A 21,006-nucleotide genomic window follows, 5' to 3' on the forward strand; every position below is an offset into this window, starting at 1 on the left:
TGTCTCATTTTCATTGTTTCTGTTCTTATCTTTGTTATTTCTTTTCTTCTGCTGTGTTTAGGTTGGTTTGTTCTTGTTTCTCTAGTTCCTTCAGGTGTGACCTTAGAGTGTCTATTTGTGCTCTTTCAAACTTTCTGATGTAGGCATTAAATGCTATGAACTTTTCTCTTAATACTACTTTTGGTGTGTTGCAGAGGTTTTGATAAGTTGTTTCACTATTATCTCTCAGTTCAAAGAAGTTTTTAATTTCCATCTTGATTTCATTGTTGACCCAAAGATCATTCAAGATCAGATGATGATGATGATAATTATTATTAAATTTTTTTGAGATGTAATCTTGCTCTGTTGCTCAGGCTAGAGTGCAGTGGCATGATCTCGGCTCACTGCAACCTCTGCTCCCCGGGTTCAAGCAGTTCTCCTGTCTCAGCCTCCCAAGTAGCTGGGAATACAGGCATGTGCCACAATGCCTGGCTTATTATTATTATTATTTTTGAGACAGAGTCTCACTCTGTTGCCCAAGCTGGAGTGCAATGGCACAATCTCAGTTCACTGCAACCTCCGCCTCCCAGGTTCAAGCGATTCTCGTGCCTCATGCTCCCAAGTAGCTGGGATTACAGGCGTCCGCTACCACGCCTGGCTAATTTTTTTGTATTTTTAGTAGAGACAGGTTTTCACCATGTTGGCCAGGCTGGTCTTGAACTCCTGACCTCAGGTGATCTGTGCGCCTCAGCCTCCCAAAGTGCTGGGATTACAGGCATGAGGCACCGTGCACAGCCTTAATTTTTGTATTTTTAGTAGAGACAGGGTTTCACTATGTTGGCCAGGCTGATTTTGAACTCCTGACCTCAAGTGATCCACCTGTCTTTGCCTCCCAAAGTGCTGGGATTACACCAATGAGCCACCGCACCCAGCCTCAAGAGCAGATTATTTAATGTCCATGTATTTTTATAGTTTTGAGGGTTCCTTTTGGAGATAATTTCCAGTTTTGTTCCACTGCAGTTTAGGAAGATACTTGAGGCCAGGCGTGGTGGCTCACGCCTGTAATCCCAGCACTTTGGGAGGCCGAGGTGGGCAGATCACGACGTCAGGAGATCGAGACCATCCTGGCTAAAATGGTGAAACCCCATCTCAACTGAAAATACAAGAAATTATCTGGGCATGGTGGCGGGTGCCTGTAGTCCCAGCCACTTGGGAGGCTGAGGCAAGAGAATGGCGTGAACCCGGTAGGCGGAGCTTGCAGTGAGCCAAGATCATGCCACAGCACTCCAGCCTGGCTGACAGAGCAAGACTCCATCTCAAAAAAAAAAAAAAAAAAGATACTTCATATAAATCTGATTTTCTTAAATTTATTGAGACTCGTTTTGCGTCCTATCATATGTTCAGTCTGAGAGACTGTTCCATGTGCTGAAGAAAAAAGAATTTATATTCTGCAGTTGTTGGGTAGAATGTTCTGTAAATGCCTGTTAAGTCAATTTGTTCTAGGATATAGTTTAAATTCATTGTTTCTTTGTTGACCTTCTGTATTGATGACCTGCCTAGTGCTGTCAATGGAGTATTGAAGTCTCCCACTATTATTGTATTGCTGTGCATCTCATTTCTTAGGTCTAATAGTCATTGTTTTCTAAATTTGAGAGCTCCGTGTATATATGCATATATATTTAGAATTGCAATATTTTCCTTTTGGACTATTCCTTTTATCATTATATAATGTCTCTCTTTTTCTTTTTTTACTGTTGTTGCTTTAAAGTTTGTTTTGTCTGATGTAAGAATGGCTACTGTTGCTCACATTCCATTTGTGTGGAATATCTTTTTCCACCCCTTAACCTTAAGTGTATGTGAGTCCTTAGGTGTTAGGTGAATCTCTTGAAGACAGCAGATACTTAGTGAATTTTTATCCATTCTGCCCTTCCATGTCTTTTAAGTGGAGTATTTAGGCTGTTTACATTCAACATTAGTATTAAGATATTAGGTACTGTTCTGTTCATTACATTAGTTGTTGCCTTAATATGTTGTTTTGGTTTTTTCCCCCCCATTGTGTCATTGTTTAATGACATTAAATAATTACATAAAATTAAATAATCTGTGAGATTTATATTGTAAGGAGCTTCTATTTTGATGTATTTTGAGGTTTTGTTTCAAGATTTAGAACTCCTTTAAACATTTTTCATAGTGCTGGCTTAGTTGTGGCAAATTCTCTCAGCATTTGTCTGAAAATGATTTTATTTTTCCTTCATTATGTTGCTTAATTTTGCTGGATACAAAATTCTTGGCTGACAATTATTTTGTTTCTTGAGGCTAAAGATGGGACCCCAATCCCTTCTGGCTTGTAGGATTTCTGCTGAGAAATCTGCCATTAATGTGGTAGGTTTTCCTTGATAGTTTATCTTGATGCTTTTGTCTCACAGATCTTAAGATTCTTTCCTTTGTCTTGACTTTGGGTATCCTGATGACTATGTGCCTAGGTGATGATGTTTTTGCAGTGAATTTCCCAGGTGTTCTTTGAGTTTCTTATGTTTGGAGGTCTAGATCTCTAGCAAGGTCAGGGAGGTTTTCTTTAATTATTCCCTCAAGTAAGTTTTCTAAACTTCTAGATTTCTCTTCTTCCTCAAGAACACTAGTTATTCTTAGGTTTGACCATTTAACATAATCCCACATTTCTTGGAGGATTTGTTCATTTTTTAAAATTCTTTTTTTTTTTCTTTGTCTGACTGAGCTAATTCTAAAGACCTGTCTTTGGCCGGGCATGGTGGCTAATGCCTGTAATCCCAGCACTTTGGGAGTCTGAGGCGGGCAGATCACTTGAAGTCAGGAGTTCAAGACCAGCCTGGCCAACATGGCGAAACTCTGCCTCTACTAAAAATACAAATATTAGTCAGGTATGGTGGCACATGCCTGTAATCCCAGCTACTTGGAAGGCTGAGGCAGGAGAACACTTGAACCCAGGTGGCGGAGGTTGCAGGGAGCCAAGATCACGCCACTGCACTCCAGCCTGGTGACAGCATGGATACCAGTACCTGCTGTAGTAGAGGTGACGGGAAAGTGATGCATCACTTTAGGTCGGGGCAGGGTTAGGTGGGTCTGGGCTCAGACTCTCCTTGGGCAGGGCTTGACATGGCCACCTTGGGGAAGGGGATTATGGTTCTCAGGCCAATGGGGTTATGTTCTAGAGGGGATCCTGGCCACCTCTGCTGTATCATATAGTTCACCAGAGAAGTGGGGAATAGCTAGTAGCAAGAGGCCTCACCCAACTCCCATGCAGTTGGTGAGGCCAGCCTCGCTCCTGCAGTGCCTTGCTCAGATTTTGCCCCAGGCCACGAGCTACCCCACTGAAAAAGCAAGCACGGCATTTGAACCTGGTCCTTCCTTCCGTGTCTGGCTATTCCTGCTCTGTCTCCTATCTGCAGCAGCTTCCGCTGGTCCCCTGGACTCTGCTCAAGAAAATTTGTGCCCAGTCAAAACCACTACCGATTTCAGTTCGGAGCTTCCTTCACTCTGTGACCCCTCCCCAATTCTGCTGACTGCCTTCCCAAGGACCCCTGTGAGATAGTCGTTGCTGGCTTTCCCTGGGCTCGAGCTGGAGACTGGGAGTGCGTGCAAGGCACTTCCTGCTGCTACTTCTACTTTTATATTTTATGTGACTCCATAAATCCCTTTCATCTCTAGATAGGGTTAAATTTTTCTCCCGTGATGTGGATTTTCAGATTCCCCAGTGGGGACATGTGTTCAGATGTAGGTTTTCTTCCCTCTCACACATTGGGAACTCCCAGTTTTTCACCTGTTTCGTGGAATTGGCAGCAGCATGCCACTTCTTTCAAAGGATATGTGAATTCTTTGGGTTTTCCTTGTGTATTCCTACAGTGAATCTTGGAGCAAAAGATCACAGTGTGAGTCTCTAACACTGTTCTGTCGTTCCATGTGGGAGCTGCACGTTAGTCCTGTCTCCTATCTGCCGTCTTCCATCTGCCCCATAAATTGTATTTTAATAGTTTGATTTTCTTTTTATTTCTACAACATTAACTTCTTATTTAATTACAAAATGTTGATTATTATAGCACCACAAAATTTATATGTTCTAGGAAAGTAATCACCTAGTTTTTTAGAGGAAAATATTTTAGATATATTTCTATGTATCACAAATTTCCTAGAAACTTTTTATTTGGAAACAATTTCAACCTTTCAAAAAGTTACAAAAATAAGAATACAAAGAACATCTATATGCCCTTTACCGATACTCACTATTTTAAAATTTTTACCCCATTTGTTTTCTTATATACACATGTGGTGGCTCGTGTGCTCACATGCTTTCATGTTTCTTCACTGACACACACACACTTGCACAGACCTCCTCACACACTCGCAGAGGCACATTTAAACATATAACCAAAACTCCAAACCATGCCCACAGGTTTCATCCTTTTACTTTTTTCCATTACTTATATATATGTTCTTTCTTCTACAGTGAGAACCCTGGCTCAACATTAACATGTTTACTCAACGATATCAATGTAGTTACTAATTTGCTCAATCCCAGAATGCATCTACAATAGTTTCAAAATTTCTTCACCGATGTCACCACAATAAACAGGCCGACTTTTTTAAAGTTCGGAATCTGTTTGCAGTTCTTCCTTCTTATGCCTGTACGCTACCTTGCCCAAATCTTGAGAGCATATGTTTAAATACTGAGTTTGTAACTTATTTGGATTAATTTTTTCCATCTTTTATTTTGGTCATGGTATTCATTTGAAATAACATTGGATTCATTTGTTTCAATTTGCTTTCATTTTTCATATTTCCACTTCCTAGTTTTTTCCTCAACTTAATTTTAATTTTGAATATGTAGATTAGCATGCTTTTAAAGGTCAACACTCTGCAAAAAATAATACTAAGAGAAGTGTCACTTTCTCTATGTCTTCCATCCCATCAGCCATGCCTCCACCTCCTTTCTTTGTGGTTTTATGCTAATGATACACAGATATATATCTTTCTTTGTTTATGCAAAAAGTGGCATGCTTCTTTGCACTTTGCTTTTCTCACTTAACACTGTCTCCTGGAAATCTCTCCATGTTGATTCCTAGAGATTCTCCTTATTCCTTTTTGTCAGGTGCACACTACTCTAGTATATGGATGTACCATAGTTATGTAACCCACCTCCTAAACTTGGACATTTAGCTGGTTTCCAATAATTTGCAATTACAAACAAGGCTGTAATGAATAATCTCATACATATGTATTTTCATGTTGTTGCAGTATCTTCAGAATAAATTCCTAGAAGTGGAATTGCTGGGTCAGTGGGTAAATACACAGGTAGTTTTGTTAGGCCGTGCCACATTCCCCTCCATTTTGCAGTCCCTTCAGCAATGTGTGAAAGTACTGTTTCCCCACAACCTCACTAGCAGAACACACTGTCAAGCTTTTGAATTTGTGCCACTGCGGTGGATGAGAAATGGTATTTCAGTGTAGTTTTAATTTGCATTTCTCATATTATGAGTGAAGTTGAATATCTTTTCATACGTTTAAGGGCTATTGTTATATCTCTTTTTCTGAATTAGCTATTCATTTCTTCTGCCTATTTTTCTAATGGACTTTAGATCTTTTTGTTAAAAAATTTTTTAGTACATTTGAGAAATTATCTCTTTATTGGTGATATATGCTACAAATATTTTCTCACTTTTTTTTATTTGTCTTTTAATTTTACTGTATTGCCTTTTTCTCTATAAAGAGTTTTTAGTTTTGTGTAGTCAGATTTTAAACCTTTTCCTTTAATGCATCTGGATTTCTATTCATAGTTAGCAAATCTTTCTCTCTCCCCAGATAGTAGAGGAATTTCTTTTAGTACTGGTATAGTTTTACTTTTTACATTTAGATATCTGATTCATTTGGAGTTTATGTGTGGTTTGAGAAATGGATCTAATTTTATCATTTTCCAACTGACTATCAAGTTGTTCCAAGATCATTGATTTAAAAGACTCTTTGTCCCAGTCATTTAGATCTCTTTTTGGACTTTCTATTTCTTTTCCATTGATCTGCCTGTTCGTGTGCAGTCCCACACTATTTAATTATAGAGGCTATGTAGTATTTTTAATTCTGTAGGGATAGCTCAGTGGTATGCTGGTAAACTGGCTTTCCAAAGGTGAGGAGGGGGAGGCCCTGATCTGTAGCACTTGCCAATTTCAGTGGTGTAAATACCTCCACTTTTTCATTTTTTGTAGATCTTTTATATCGCTGTTTAATATTTGTTCATCTGACCTGTTTTATATTAAGGGTGGTGTTCTAAAGTCTCCTTTTATTAGTATGTTTTAATTTCTTTTTCCATATCCTCTAAATTTGGCTTTATATGGGTGGTTTGCTGTTTTTTTTTTTTTTTTTTTGTGAAGAGTTTTTGTTGTTGTTGTTGTTGTTGTTGTTTTTAATTTTTTTTTTTATTATACTTTAAGTTCTAGGGTACATGTGCATAACGTGCAGGTTTGTTACATATGTATACTTGTGCCATGTTGGTGTGCTGCACCCATCAACTCGTCAGCACCCATCAATTCCTCATTTATATCAGGTATAACTCCCAATGCAATCCCTCCCCCCTCCCCCCTCCCCATGATAGGCCCCGGTGTGTGATGTTCCCCTTCCCGAGTCCAAGTGATCTCATTGTTCAGTTCCCACCTATGAGTGAGAACATGCGGTGTTTGGTTTCCTGTTCTTGTGATAGTTTGCTAAGAATGATGGTTTCCAGCTGCATCCATGTCCCTACAAAGGACGCAAACTCATCCTTTTTTATGGCTGCATAGTATTCCATGGTGTATATGTGCCACATTTTCTTAATCCAGTCTGTCACAGATGGACATTTGGGTTGATTCCAAGTCTTTGCTATTGTGAATAGTGCCGCAATAAACATACGTGTGCATGTGTCTTTGTAGTAGAATAATTTATAATCCTTTGGGTATATACCCAGTAGTGGGATGGCTGGGTCATATGGTACATCTAGTTCTAGATCCTTGAGGAATTGCCATACTGTTTTCCATAATGGTTGAACTAGTTTACAATCCCACCAACAGTGTAAAAGTGTTCCTATTTCTCCACATCCTCTCCAACATCTGTTGTTTCCTGACTTTTTAATGATTGCCGTTCTAACTGGTGTGAGATGGTATCTCATTGTGGTTTTGATTTGCATTTCTCTGATGGCGAGTGATGACGAGCATTTTTTCATGTGTCTGTTGGCTGTATGAATGTCTTCTTTTGAGAAATGTCTGTTCATATCCTTTGCCCACTTTTTGATGGGGTTGTTTTTTTTTTCTTGTATATTTGTTTGAGTTCTTTGTAGATTCTGGATATTAGCCCTTTGTCAGATGAATAGATTGCAAAAATTTTCTCCCATTCTGTAGGTTGCCTGTTCACTCTGATGGTAGTTTCTTTTGCTGTGCAGAAGCCCCTTAGTTTAATTAGATCCCATTTGTCAATTTTTGCTTTTGCTGCCGTTGCTTTTGGTGTTTTAGACATGAAGTCCTTGCGCATGCCCATGTCCTGAATGGTATTACCTAGGTTTTCTTCTAGGGTTTTTATGGTATTAGGTCTAACATTTAAGTCTCTAATCCATCTTGAATTAATCTTCGTATAAGGAGTAAGGAAAGATCCAGTTTCAGCTTTCTACTTATGGCTAGCCAATTTTCCCAGCACCATTTATTAAATAGGGAATCCTTTCCCCATTTCTTGTTTCTCTCAGGTTTGTCAAAGATCAGATGGCTGTAGATGTGTAGTATTATTTCTGAGGACTCTGTTCTGTTCCATTGGTCTATATCTCTGTTTTGGTACCAGTACCATGCTGTTTTGGTGACTGTAGCCTTGTAGTATAGTTTGAAGTCAGGTAGCGTGACACCTCCAGCCTTGTCCTTTTGACTTAGGATTGCCTTGGCAATGCGGGCTCTTTTTTGGTTCCATATGAACTTTAAAGCAGTTTTTTCCAATTCTGTGAAGAAACTCGTTGGTAGCTTGATGGGGATGGCATTGAAACTATAAATAATCTTGGGCAGTATGACCATTTTCACGATATTGATTCTTCCTATCCATGAGCATGGTATGTTCTTCCATTTGTTTGTGTCCTCTTTGATTTCACTGAGCAGTGGGTTGTCGTTCTCCTTGAAGAGGTCCTTTACATCCCTTGTAAGTTGGATTCCTAGGTATTTTATTCTCTTTGAAGCAATTGTGAATGGAAGTTCATTCCTGATTTGGCTCTCTGTTTGTCTGTTACTGGTGTATAAGAATGCTTGTGATTTTTGCACATTAATTTTGTATCCTGAGACTTTGCTGAAGTTGCTTATCAGCTTAAGGAGATTTTGGGCTGAGACAATGGGGTTTTCTAAATATACAATCATGTCATCTGCAAAGAGGGACAATTTGACTTCTTCTTTTCCTAACTGAATACCCTTGATTTCTTTCTCTTGCCTGATTGCCCTGGCCAGAACTTCCAACACTATGTTGAATAGGAGTGGTGAGAGAGGGCATCCCTGTCTTGTGCCAGTTTTCAAAGGGAATTTTTCCAGCTTTTGCCCATTCAGTATGATATTAGCTGTGGGTTTGTCATAAATAGCTCTTATTATTTTGAGGTACGTTCCATCAATACCGAATTTATTGAGTGTTTTTAGCATGAAGGGCTGTTGAATTTTGTCAAAAGCCTTTTCTGCATCTATTGAGATAATCATGTGGTTCTTGTCTTTGGTTCTGTTTATATCCTGGATTATGTTTATTGATTTGCGAATGTTGAACCAGCCTCGCATCCCAGGGATGAAGCCCACTTGATCATGGTGGATAAGCTTTTTGATGTGCCGCTAAATCCGATTTGCCAGTATTTTATTGAGGATTTTTGCATCGATGTTCATCAGGGATATTGGTCTAAAATTCTCTTTTTTTGTTGTGTCTCTGCCAGGCTTTGATATCAGGATGATGTTGGCCTCATAAAATGAGTTAGGGAGGATTCCCTCTTTTTCTATTGATTGGAATAGTTTCAGAAGGAATGGTACCAGCTCCTCCTTGTACCTCTGGTAGAATTCAGCTGTGAATCCATCTGGTCCTGGACTTTTTTTGGTTGGTAGGCTATTAATTATTGCCTCAATTTCAGAGCCTGCTATTGGTCTATTCAGGGATTCAACTTCTTCCTGGTTTAGTCTTGGAAGAGTGTAAGTGTCCAGGAAATTATCCATTTCTTCTAGATTTTCTAGTTGATTTGCATAGAGGTGTTTCTAGTATTCTCTGATGGTAGTTTGTATTTCTGTGGGGTCGGTGGTGATATCCCCTTTATCATATTTTATTGCATCTATTTGATTCCTCTCTCTTTTCTTCTTTATTAGTCTTGCTAGCGGTCTGTCAATTTTGTTGATCTTTTGAAAAAACCAACTCCTGGAGTCATTGATTTTTTGGAGGGTTTTTTTGTGTCTCTATCTCCTTCAGTTCTGCTCTGATCTTAGTTATTTCTTGCCTTCTGCTAGCTTTTGAATGTGTTTGCGCTTGCCTCTCTAGTTCTTTTAATTGTGATGTTAGAGTGTCAATTTTAGATCTTTCCTGCTTTCTCTTGTGGGCATTTAGTGCTATAAATTTCCCTCTACACACTGCTTTAAATGTGTCCCAGAGATTCTGGTATGTTGTATCTTTGTTCTCATTGGTTTCAAAGAACATCTTTATTTCTGCCTTCATTTCGTTATGTACCCAGTAGTCATTCAGGAGCAGGTTGTTCAGTTTCCATGTAGTTGAGCGGTTTTGATTGAGTTTCTTAGTCCTGAGTTCTAGTTTGATTGCACTGTGGTCTGAGAGACAGTTTGTTATAATTTCTGTTCTTTTACATTTGCTGAGGACTGCTTTACTTCCAATTATGTGATCAATTTTGGAATAAGTGTGATGTGGTGCTGAGAAGAATGTTGTATATTCTGTTGATGTGGGGTGGAGAGTTCTATAGATGTCTATTAGGTCCGCTTGGTGCAGAGATGAGTTCAATTCCTGGATATCCTTGTTAACTTTCTGTCTCGTTGATCTGTCTAATGTTGACAGTGGAGTGTTGAAGTCTCCCATTATTATTGTATGGGAGTCTAAGTCTCTCTGTAAGTCTCTAAGGACTTGCTTTATGAATCTGGGTGCTCCTGTATTGGGCGCATATATATTTAGGATAGTTAGCTCTTCCTGTTGAATTGATCCCTTTACCATTATGTAATGGCCTTCTTTGTCTCTTCTGATCTTTGATGGTTTAAAGTCTGTTTTATCAGAGACTAGTATTGCAACCCCTGCTTTTTTTTATTCTCCATTTGCTTGGTAGATCTTCCTCCATCCCTTTATTTTGAGCCTATGTGTGTCTCTGGATGTGAAATGCGTCTCCTGAATACAGCACATTGATGGGCTCTGACTCTTTATCCAGTTTGCCAGTCTGTGTCTTTTAATTGGGGCATTTAGCCCATTTACATTTAAGGTTAATATTGTTATGTGTGAATTTGATCCTGTCATTATGATGTTAGCTGGTTATTTTGCTGATTAGTTGATGCAGTTTCTTCCTAGCATTGATGGTCTTTACAATTTGGCAAGTTTTTGCAGTGGCTGGTACCGGTTGTTCCTTTCCATGTTTAGTGCTTCCTTCAGGAGCTCTTGTAGGGCAGGCCTGGTGGTGACAAAATCTCTCAGCATTTGCTTGTCTGGAAAGGATTTTACTTCTCCTTCACTTATGAAGCTTAGTTTGGCTGGATATGAAATTCTGGGTTGAAAATTCTTTTTTTTAAGAATGTCGAATATTGGCCCCCACTCTCTTCTGGTTTGTAGAGTTTCTGCCGAGAGATTCGCTGTTAGTCTGATGGACTTCCCTTTGTGGGTAACCTGACCTTTTTCTCTGGCTGCCCTTAACATTTTTTCTTTCATTTCAACCTTGGTGAATCTGACAATTATGTGTCTTGGGGTTGCTCTTCTCAAGGAGTATCTTTGTGGCGTTCTCTGTATTTCCTGAATTTGGAGTTGGCCTGCCTTGCTAGGTTGGGGAAGTTCTCCTTGATAATATACTGAAGAGTGTTTTCCAACTTCGTTCCATTCTCCCTGTCACTTTTAGGTACACCAATCAGATGTAAATGTGGTCTTTTCACATAGTCCCGTATTTCTTGGAGGTTTTGTTCATTTCTTTTTACTCTTTTTTCTCTACACTTCTCTTCTCGCTTCATTTCATTCATTTAATCTTCAATCACTGATACTCTTTATTCCACTTGATTGGATCAGCTACTGAAGCTTGTGCTTGCGTCACATTGTTCTCGTGCCATGGTTTTTAGCTCCATCAGGTCATTTAAGGTCTTCTCTATGCTGTTTATTCTAGTTAGCCGTTCATCTCATCTTTTTTCAAGGTTTTTAGCTTCTTTGCAATTTGTTCGAACATCCTCCTTTAGCTCGGAGAAATTTGTTACTACCTATCTTCTGAAGCCTACTTCTGTCAACTCGTTAAAGTCATTCTCCATCCAGTTTTGTTCCGCTGCTGGCAAGGAGCTGTGATCCTTTGGAAGAGAAGAGGTGCTCTGATTTTGGAATTTTCAGCTTTTCTGCTCTGGTTTCTCCCCATCTTTGTGGTTTTATCTACCTTTGGTCTTTGATGATGGTGACCTACAGTTGGGGTTTTGGTGTGGATGTCCTTTTTGTTGGTGTTGATTCTATTCCTTTCTGTTTGTTAGTTTTCCTTCTAACAGTCAGGACCCTCAGCTGCAGGTCTGTTGGAGTTTGCTGGAGGTGCAGTCCAGACCCTGTTTGCCTGGGTATCACCAGCAGAGGTGGCAGAACAGCAAATATTGCAGAATGGCAAATGTTGCTGCCTGATCCTTCCTCTGGAAGCTTCGTCTCAGAGGGGCACTTGGCTGTATGAGGTGTCAGTTGGCCCCTACTGGGAGATGTCTCCCAGTTAGGCTACCTGGGGATCAGGGACCCACTTGAGGAGGCAGTCTGTCCGTTCTCAGATCTCAGACTCCGTGCTGGGAGAACCACTGCTCTCTTCAAAGCTGTCAGACAGGGACATTTAAGTCTGCAGAAGTTTCTGCTGCCTTTTGTTCAGCTATGCCCTGCCCTCAGAGGTGGAGTCTACAGAGGCAGGCAGGCCTCATTGAGCTGCCCTGGGCTCCACCCAGTTCGAGCTTCCCAGTCACTTTGTTTACCAAGTCAAGCCTCAGCAATGGTAGATCCCCTTGCCCCAGACTCACTGCCGCCTCGCAGTTTGATCTCGGACTGCTGTGGTAGCAGTGAACAAGGCTCCGTGGGCGTGGGACACACCAAGCCAGGTGCGGGATATAATCTCCTGGTGTGCCGTTTGCTAAGACCATTCGAAAAGCGTGGTATTAGGGCGGGAGTGTCCCAAATTTCCAGGTACCGTCCTTGGCTAGTAAAGGGAATTCCCCGACCCCTTGCGCTTCCCCGGGTGAGGCGATGCCCCGCCCTGCTTTGGCTCACACTCTGTGGGCTGTACCCACTGTCCAACAAGTCCCAGAGAGATGAACCTGGTACCTCAGTTGGAAATCCTGAAGTCACCCGTCTTCTGTGTTGCTCATGCTGGGAGCTGTGGACTGGAGCTGTTCCTATTTGGCCATCTTGGAATGATCCCCCGCCACCTTCTTTTTTTTAAGTCGGAGTTTCACTCTTGTTCTCCAGACTGGAGTGAAATGGCATGATCTCGGCTCCCTGCAACCTCCGCCGCCCAGGTTCAAGCAATTCTCCTGCCTCAGCCTCCCTGAGTAGCTGGGATTACAGGTGTCCATCACCACATCCAGCTCAGTTTTGTATTTTTAGTAGAGATGGGGTTTTGCCATGTTGGGCAGGGTGGTCTCGAACTCCTGACCTCAGGTGATCCACCTGCCTTGGCCTCCCAAAGTGCCAGGATTACAGGCATGAGCCACCATGCCCCGCCTAGTTTTTGTATTTTTAGTAGAGATAGGGTTTCACCATGTTGACCAGGCTGGTCTCAAACTCCTGACCTCAGGTAATCCACTCGCCTCAGCCTCCCAAAGTGCTAGGATTACAGGCGTGGGCCACCACGCCCAGCCATGTGGAAAATCTTTTTAAAAAATAGGTGACTTACACTGGGCATGGTTGCTCACACCTGTAATCCTAGCATTTTGGGAGACTGAGGTAGACAGATTGTTTGAGCCCAGGAGTTATAGACCAGCCTGGGCAATGGTGAAACCCCATCTCTACAAAAAATACAAAAAAAAAAAAAAAAAAAAAAAAAAAATTAGCCAGATGTGGTGGCGCGTGCCTGTATTTCCATCTACTTGGTAGGCTGAGGTGAGAAGATCAACTGAGCCTGGTGGAAGGTCATTGCTGCAGTAAGCCATAATTGTGCCACTGCATTCTAGCCTGGGCAACAGAGCGAGACCGTATCTCAAAAATAGAATAGAACAGTATAAATAAAGTAGATGAGTTAAAATCTTTTACATTATTGATATGACTGTTATATCACATCAGTAGTAATGGTCTTAACCCAGTTATATTATCTTATAATTACTTTCTGTACTATGTGATATTTGTTGTATTTCTTCATTTGATCAGTCTTCTTTGCTTCTTAACAAATTTCTTTTGGCTTTTAGGAAGAGTTTATTTTGTTTTAGTTGTTACCTTTCTATTAATATGATTAACAATGCCCTTAATCACCTTTTTTCTCACTTAACCTTTTACTCTCAGTTTCAAATGGTGTTCTTTGACTGGCACCTATTATCTAGACAACAGACATCACAGGGAATTTACTTTCCTCTGACCACTGCTCTGTTTCCTGCCTCTCTAGTTTTGCCTTTCCCAGGTTGTCATATAAATGGAATCATACAGTATGCAACCTCTAGTGGTTGACTTTCACTCAGCATAATATATTTCAGATTTATCCAGGTTGTTGCATGTATTAGTAGTTGTCACATATTCCTTTTAACTACTGAGTAGTATTCCATCATATAGATCTACCACAGGTACTTTTTTTTGATGATTATAGTCTTGGCCAGATGCAGTGGCTCCTGACTGTAATCCTAGCAGTTTGGGAGGCTGAAGCAGGCAGATCATTTGAGGCCAGGAGTTTGAGATCAGCCTGGCCAATATGGCAAAGCCCCATCTCTATTAAAAATACTACAATTAGCTGGGCATGGTGGCGCATGTCTGTAATCCCAGCTACTTAGGCTGAGGCTTGAGATTTACTTGAACCTGGGAGGCAGAAGTTGCAGTAAGCTGAGATCTCGCCACTGCACTTCAGCCTGGGTGACAGAGTGAGACTCTGTCTCAAAAAAATAATAATAATAATTAAAAAATAAAATGATTATAGTCTCACAAGTAGTTGCAAAAATAGTATAGACAGTCGCACATATCCTTACCCTAGCTTCTATATGAAATATCTTACAGACTGGGGTATTGACATTAGCACAATGTGATTAACTAGTCTATAGGCCTTATTCAGATTTCACTAGTTTTTAGATGCACTCATTTGTTTGTATGTGTGTTTTTTTCTTACAATTTACACACAGCACCACTATGATCAAGATGCGAAGTTGTTCCATCAGCACCAAAGAATTCACTCCCTCATATGCCTATTTGTAGCTGTAGTCCTGCCCTTCTTCATCTCCCTGTCTCCTAGGAAACAGTACTTTCTTCTCCATCACTATAATTCTGTCATTTTGAGATAACCTTTTGAGATGGACTTTTCTCATTCAGCATAATGCCCGTGAGATCCATCCAAGCTGCTGTAAGTATCAATAGTTCATTCCTTTTTATTGTTGAATAGTATTCCATGGTATGAATGTACCACAGTTTGTGAAAACTGAGTGAAAAAATATAGTTTTTTGTTTTCCTTCATAGAAACTGAAGAAAAATCTTACATTTTGCTAAAGTGATACACTTACTAGAATACATTTGTTACACATGTTGAAAAAGTTGAATTAAAAATATTAATCAGCGTGATTTTTTCTCTTATAGGAATCTTTGCTACAGAGATTTCTGACACCTGAAATGATTCTTCACATCCTTGAGAAAGGTCAAAGTTACAAACTGATTTTTTTTTTTTTTTTTTTTTTTTTGCGACATGAGTGCATTTATCTTTTAAATGCTTGGCAATGTTCAGTGTATTTATTAACTTTGTGTCTCTGAATCTCTGTTCTAATGTGCCATGTTGCAGTGATCTGAGATGACTTATAAAAACAAAAATGCATATGGCTCTTTCTATCCATGCAGAAATAGTGAGTGTAAAATCTGCTTACATCACTATTGAACACTGTTATGTTCACTATCCGGAGTAAATAAAGAAACTTATTAAAACAGGGAAAAGTGTTTTTACAAAACTGATTTCCTTTCCTTTCTTGGTATCTCAAATAATTGGTTGGTTAATTTTTTTCTTTGTGATTTGTGCTTTCATGGCTGGAACATCTGTGCCAAAATGGGTACAATTTACCAATACTGGCCTGGGATCTGATATTCCATTTTGGAACCAATCTTACATAAATTCCATGCCATAATCTGATACTGAATCTGCAGAAAGTAGGAGTATTGTCAGGGCTTTAAAATCTGTAGTATTGTACCACTCAAAGACTAAGTAACATACATTTTCTACAATTGTGTTTACTACTACTATTTTTAGAAAGGTAGGTGATGATATATCTGTCAAGAATGTAAGATTTTATTAAAAATCTGTATTTTTAATAAGTTTTCTTTCAAGTACTGCAATCAACTTAATTGCCATTTTATTTTATTGTCTGTAATCTAGAATAACAAGATAAGTGATGTTTCCTTCCTCCCCCAATTTCGTAAATCTCTTACCTTATCTATCCATAGGCTTTGATGTAATGTTCATATTAGAGCCTGAATGCTACTGTATTTTACTGATATAAACTATTTGTATTCTTGCCATTTTAATAAAAAAAAGGCTTGTCATTAATAGTATTCATATGATGCAGACAATTTCTCATTTTATATAGTCACTATTCGATATGACTATAGTGATGTAGGAAAGTGCTCTGATTTAGGTTTTGTTTAATCACTAGCAGGCTGATATTTTACTATAATTTCAGGCTATATTCACTTTAGTTTGATTTTTTAAAACCTTCAGGTTCGGTCACCTAGTTTAAGACATTAATTACAGATTGGTTAAAAAATTAATAATGTAAAGTAAAATGCCCTTTTATAAGCATTTTAAAGAATGATATGCAAAAAAGTTGTCCTTGCTATTATTAAATAAGATGTTGATAAACATGAAAAATTCATCTTTCTTGGGTGACTCAATGACCTTATTACTGGATCATCACATTAACTTTATCCACCTAGAAGAGCTGACAAAGAGCTGACTCTTACTGTCATATGCACTTAACACATATTATGTGTGGAGGGCAGTATGTGGGAAGGGAGCCTGAGGGAAGCAGGAATGAAGTATGTAAGAAAATATTTCCATGTTTGATTGAAAGTATGCTTTACTTGCCTTGTGCCATTAATTATAGAACATTTAAAGGGACAATTATATGGTAAGTATAAAGGGACTATCATTATCTAAAGGAAGGAGAAAACTCATCTGCATTCTATGTTACAATTTCAAAGAAAAGATTTTTGTTTTGGTAATATTCAAGAACATTTGTTGTTTTAAATGAAATTCTAATTGCTTGATATAAATATTTAATAGCCTGTTGCTATGGCAGAGACTGCCTAATGTAGGCACAATATATGAAACTATACCAAACATATTCTTCCTTGGATGGCAAGGAAATCTCCTGAAAAAGAGTTCTCAGCTTTCAAATATCATGTTCAATATAAAACACCTACTTCTGCTAAAGTAAGGGTGTTTGTGAAAAAAGAATTGTTAACCCTCTGAGTAACTTAAATCTAAAATGTGTTGTATATTAATCCTATTTTGAAATTCCAAGCACCACCAGAACCCTGTCTTGTCTTTGGTTTATCTGAGACATCATGAAACTTTCTGTTAGAAGTAAGAGCAGGGCGTTGACATGAGGCTCCATTCTGAAGTTCATAAGCTATAGTTTCAAAAGGAGCAGGTGTAATTTGATCTTTAGTATATTCCTCTTAGAGTTCATCTCCCTTATTACAGGTTAGCAACCAGTGGGCATAATGAATTAACTAAATGTGTTCTGATAATAATGTCAGCTACTAAAAACTTAGATTTGAATCAACTAAAAGTGTTAATGATGTAGAGAAAATTTCTAGCTGACATAAGTTATTCACCCTGGAGCAATAAAAGAAGAAAAAGAGGATATGAGTGGAAGCCACTGGATGTGAAGTCAATTATGATTCCTAAACAGTTATTGCTCCAAAAATTATTTGAAATTATGAATTCAGATACTTGAAATATATTAATATTTTAAAATAACACTATCATAAGAATCTGCTACTTTTTTCTGTCTCCCTACTCATTTTCTTATAAAGCATCTTTAATAGAGTCTCCTACACTTCCCAAAGGCCATGCTCAAAGTTGCATTTCTTGTGTAATAAGTATTAGTTTGTGACCCAGTTCTGAAGACTAACCAATCACCTTTCTGAGTTTTGTGAACTTAACTTAAATATGTGACTATTATACCACTCGATCAAATTATTTTATACTTGTCTCTTTCAAATGCATTTAAATGTTCTTTTTGATTTTTTAAATTTATTTTTATTTTATTTTTTTGAGGCAGGGTCTTGCTGTGTCGCTCAGGCTGGAGTGCAGTGGTGCGATCATGGCATTCGAGCATGAGATGCTCAGTCCTCATGTACTCAAGCTATTTTCTGAATTAGATCTTACAGGTTAGTGTTTAATCTGACCATGTAGTATCATAATCCAGTATTGACAGGGTCTAGTTCTTGGAAAATAAAATCCAACCCTTTAAGGATATAAGGCTATCTTCTCTCCTCAGCCTCAGGTCAGTAGTGAGGACCATAGGTGCATGCCATCATACTCAGGTAATTTTTAAAAATTTTTGTACAGACGGGGTCTTACTATGTCGCCCAGGCTGGTCTCGAGCTCCTGGGTTCAAGCAATCCTCCCGCAAAGTGCTGGGATTACAGATGTGAGCCACTGTGCCCAGATGTTTTTTTTTCCCCCTGTAGAGTTTGTGCCTTTTTATTATGGTGCTTGCTTTGATTCTCTAGGATCACCGGATGGCTCCTCAAATACACTTATCTATTTTCTGGTTTTGTAGCATTCTTTAGGTTTTACACATTACTATAAATGGTCTTTTCTAGTCTGTTACTGAAATGAATGATTTACCTTTGTGTGCTAGCTGTGGTGGTAACTTCAGAAACAACTGAAGTGAGTGACTCTTGGTTTGCTCTTTTATAAGGCATGCAGCCTATTGAGCATTCTTTTGATTCTTATACCTTTGTATAGCTTAGGGGCATCTGTGAGGCTATTGGGCTGTTTGGATGTTGTTTATCATGTCCCTGCAGGACCCACCCCATCAGCTGTATCACTGCCGATCTGTTTTTGTTGTAAACAGATGACCTTTCATCCCACCGTTTTTACTCTGCCATCTTCTTTCTTATTTTTTCTTCTTTAATTATAAATATAGTTATTCTTAGTTCATCACTAAGTTTTGGAGAACGAAAATAATTAGTTCCCCAAACAGCCAGTGGCGTAGATACGATTTTTTCCATATTATGGGTCTAAGGAGAGGAAAATGGAATCTCAGAGAAGTTATATGATTGTCCTATATATAATCCCAAAGCAAGTAAGCATCTGAGTCACGGTCTTTGAACACATGTGTGTGTCTTATGCCAGTGACCATGCTCTTAACCACCTTGCTCTTCTGCCTCATTTATGTTTGGCTGTGATTTGTATGATCATTGCCTGCCAATCATAGTGTTTTCACTAACTGGTGTATTTGCCAATAAGCAATGAATCTTCATCATCTCTTTGTTCTCTCTGAAGAACTTTCACCTTGAGGCTTCTTTGTTGCTTCTTGGATTTACCAAGATTTTATTCAAGTATGGGTGTAATTCTTCAGAGTAACAGATACTCAGAGTGTTTACACGATATATCTGTTATGTATGAAGCTGTTTTCAATTAAAATGTCACATTTTTTTCTTATAAACCATAGCATTCCAGAAAACAATGTTGCCTCGTCTTTTTACTACACGAATGCACTTAAAATTTTGAATAGCAACTAAACACGAAGTACTTTGTGATTGTTGCTGTAACCACTTTAATTCATGCAATTTTAGTTGTTTCTCTTAACTAAAAAGGTGTGAAAATTTTTGAATAAAGCAATATATATTACCATGATAGGTTAGCTGAAATAGTAAATCACCGAGAGTGGTGTGATCTCATGGTAATAAAGTACTTGATGTGACAGAAACATTCAAGCATGAGATGCTCAGTCCTCATGTACTCAAGCTATTTTCTGAATTAGGTCTTAGAGGTTAGTATTTAATCTGACCATGTAGTATCATAATCAATTATTGATAGGGTCTAGTTCTTACAAAATAAAATCCAACCCTTTAAGGATATAAGATGGTAATTTTGTGGGCTGGGCTTGGTGGTTCATGCCTGTAATTCCAGCACTTTGGGAGCCCCAGGCAGGCGAATTTGAGGTCAGGAGTTCAAGACCAGCCTGGTCAACATGGTGAAACCCGATACTAAAAATACAAAAATCAGCCAGGCATGGTGGCAGGTGCCTGTAATCCCAGCTACTTGGGAGGCTAAGGCAGGAGAATGGCTTGAACCCAAGAGGTGAAGGTTGCAGTGAGCTGAGATCGTGCCACTGCACTCCAGCCTGGGCAACAGAACAAGACTGTCTCAAAAAAAAAAGAGAAGCTGGTAATTTTGTATTTTATAACAGTATAGATTATTTTTTTAAATTCTCCATTGTTTGCTTGATGTTTTGATTGGGAGTGAAAGGTATCCAGATTACTTGAAAAGTTACTTGAACTTGTTTTGCACTGTTGTTTTATGAGGCCTGTAAACTTTCTCCTCTTTTGATATGTTTGTTTATTCCTGTGTAACATAGCACTGCTTTAAATTTCACTACCTGCTAACTAAAACAGCCTCAAAATGAAGCTGAAGATGTGATGTACATTGACTCACCCTGGTTTTCTTCTCAAGAATAGTTAAACTGACTTGAACATTTTTTATTGCAGTAGAATCATGAGTGGTTTGAAAGTTGTTCCTTGCCAAGAATCCTTAAAACTAGTATATTAAAAAGCTCAGGATCCTAAACGACAAGAGAATTGTGAGTGACTGTCATTCACCAAAAATATCTCACATATGATATTAATAACACAGTCCAGGACTTCTGAATATTTTTTCCAGGTGAAGGTAGTAGTTTAAGATGTAATATTTACAAATCTTCATTTACACCCAAGTCAGTTCGAAATATATTTACCTAATTTGCATGATGTACATATCAGTCTGTGGCTGCTTTTAACTTTTGTGTTTAATGTCAAATATTTAAATTTTTTGAAATAAGTTCACAGCTTCTAAATCCAAGTGCTTAGAATGGTGCTAAGCACATAGTAAGTTTTCAATAAATGCTAACATCCTTATAGTATCATTCCCTTACTTATTCCATAGAGAAATTAAAAAGAGAAGATCCATACCCCTTTCCGTTAGTACTTTCTGATATTAAGACTTTTTAAGGCCGGGCACAGTGGCTCACGCCTATAATCCCAGCACTTTGGGAGGCCGAGGCAGGTGGATCACTTGAGGTCAGGAGTTTGAGACCAGCCTGGCCAACATGGTGAAACCCTGTCTCTACTAAAAATACAAAAAATTAGCCGAGCATAGTGGCAGGCACTGGTAATCCCAGCTACTCGAAAGGCTGAGGCAGGAGGATTGCTTGAACCTGGGAGGTGGAGGTTGCGGTGAGCTGAGATCACACCACTGCACTCCAGACTGGGCAACAGAGCAAGAATCAATCTCAAAAAAAAAAAAAGACTATTTAAAATTATTAAAATAATTAATTTACCAAGCACAGCAGGGCTGCAAATTCACTACTGTTAAGAATTCTAGGCCGGGCGCGGTGGCTCAAGCCTGTAATCCCAGCACTTTGGGAGGCCGAGACGGGTGGATCACGAGGT

The 21,006-nt window shown here is 38.9% G+C and overlaps 1 protein-coding gene across 4 annotated transcripts in view; it reads left to right on the forward strand.

Annotated features, from left to right (window-relative positions):
* The window catches only part of TSGA10 (testis specific 10), a 149,501-nt gene extending 133,610 nt beyond the window's left edge, over positions 1–15,891 (forward strand). For 3 of the 4 annotated variants that reach the window (XM_030920567.1, XM_030920568.1, XM_030920565.1), the window contains one exon: positions 14,932–15,279. In XM_030920567.1, coding sequence (XP_030776427.1) covers positions 14,932–14,956 — 25 coding nt within the window. In that variant the 3' untranslated portion in view covers positions 14,957–15,279. Of the gene's footprint in view, positions 1–14,931 lie in introns of all 4 variants that reach the window. The other variant, XM_030920566.1, reaches the window with a different exon arrangement.
* The last annotated feature ends 5,115 nt before the right edge of the window (positions 15,892–21,006 follow it).

This window comes from Rhinopithecus roxellana, chromosome 17, assembly GCF_007565055.1.
Source record: "Rhinopithecus roxellana isolate Shanxi Qingling chromosome 17, ASM756505v1, whole genome shotgun sequence".
Lineage (NCBI taxonomy): Eukaryota > Metazoa > Chordata > Mammalia > Primates > Cercopithecidae > Rhinopithecus > Rhinopithecus roxellana.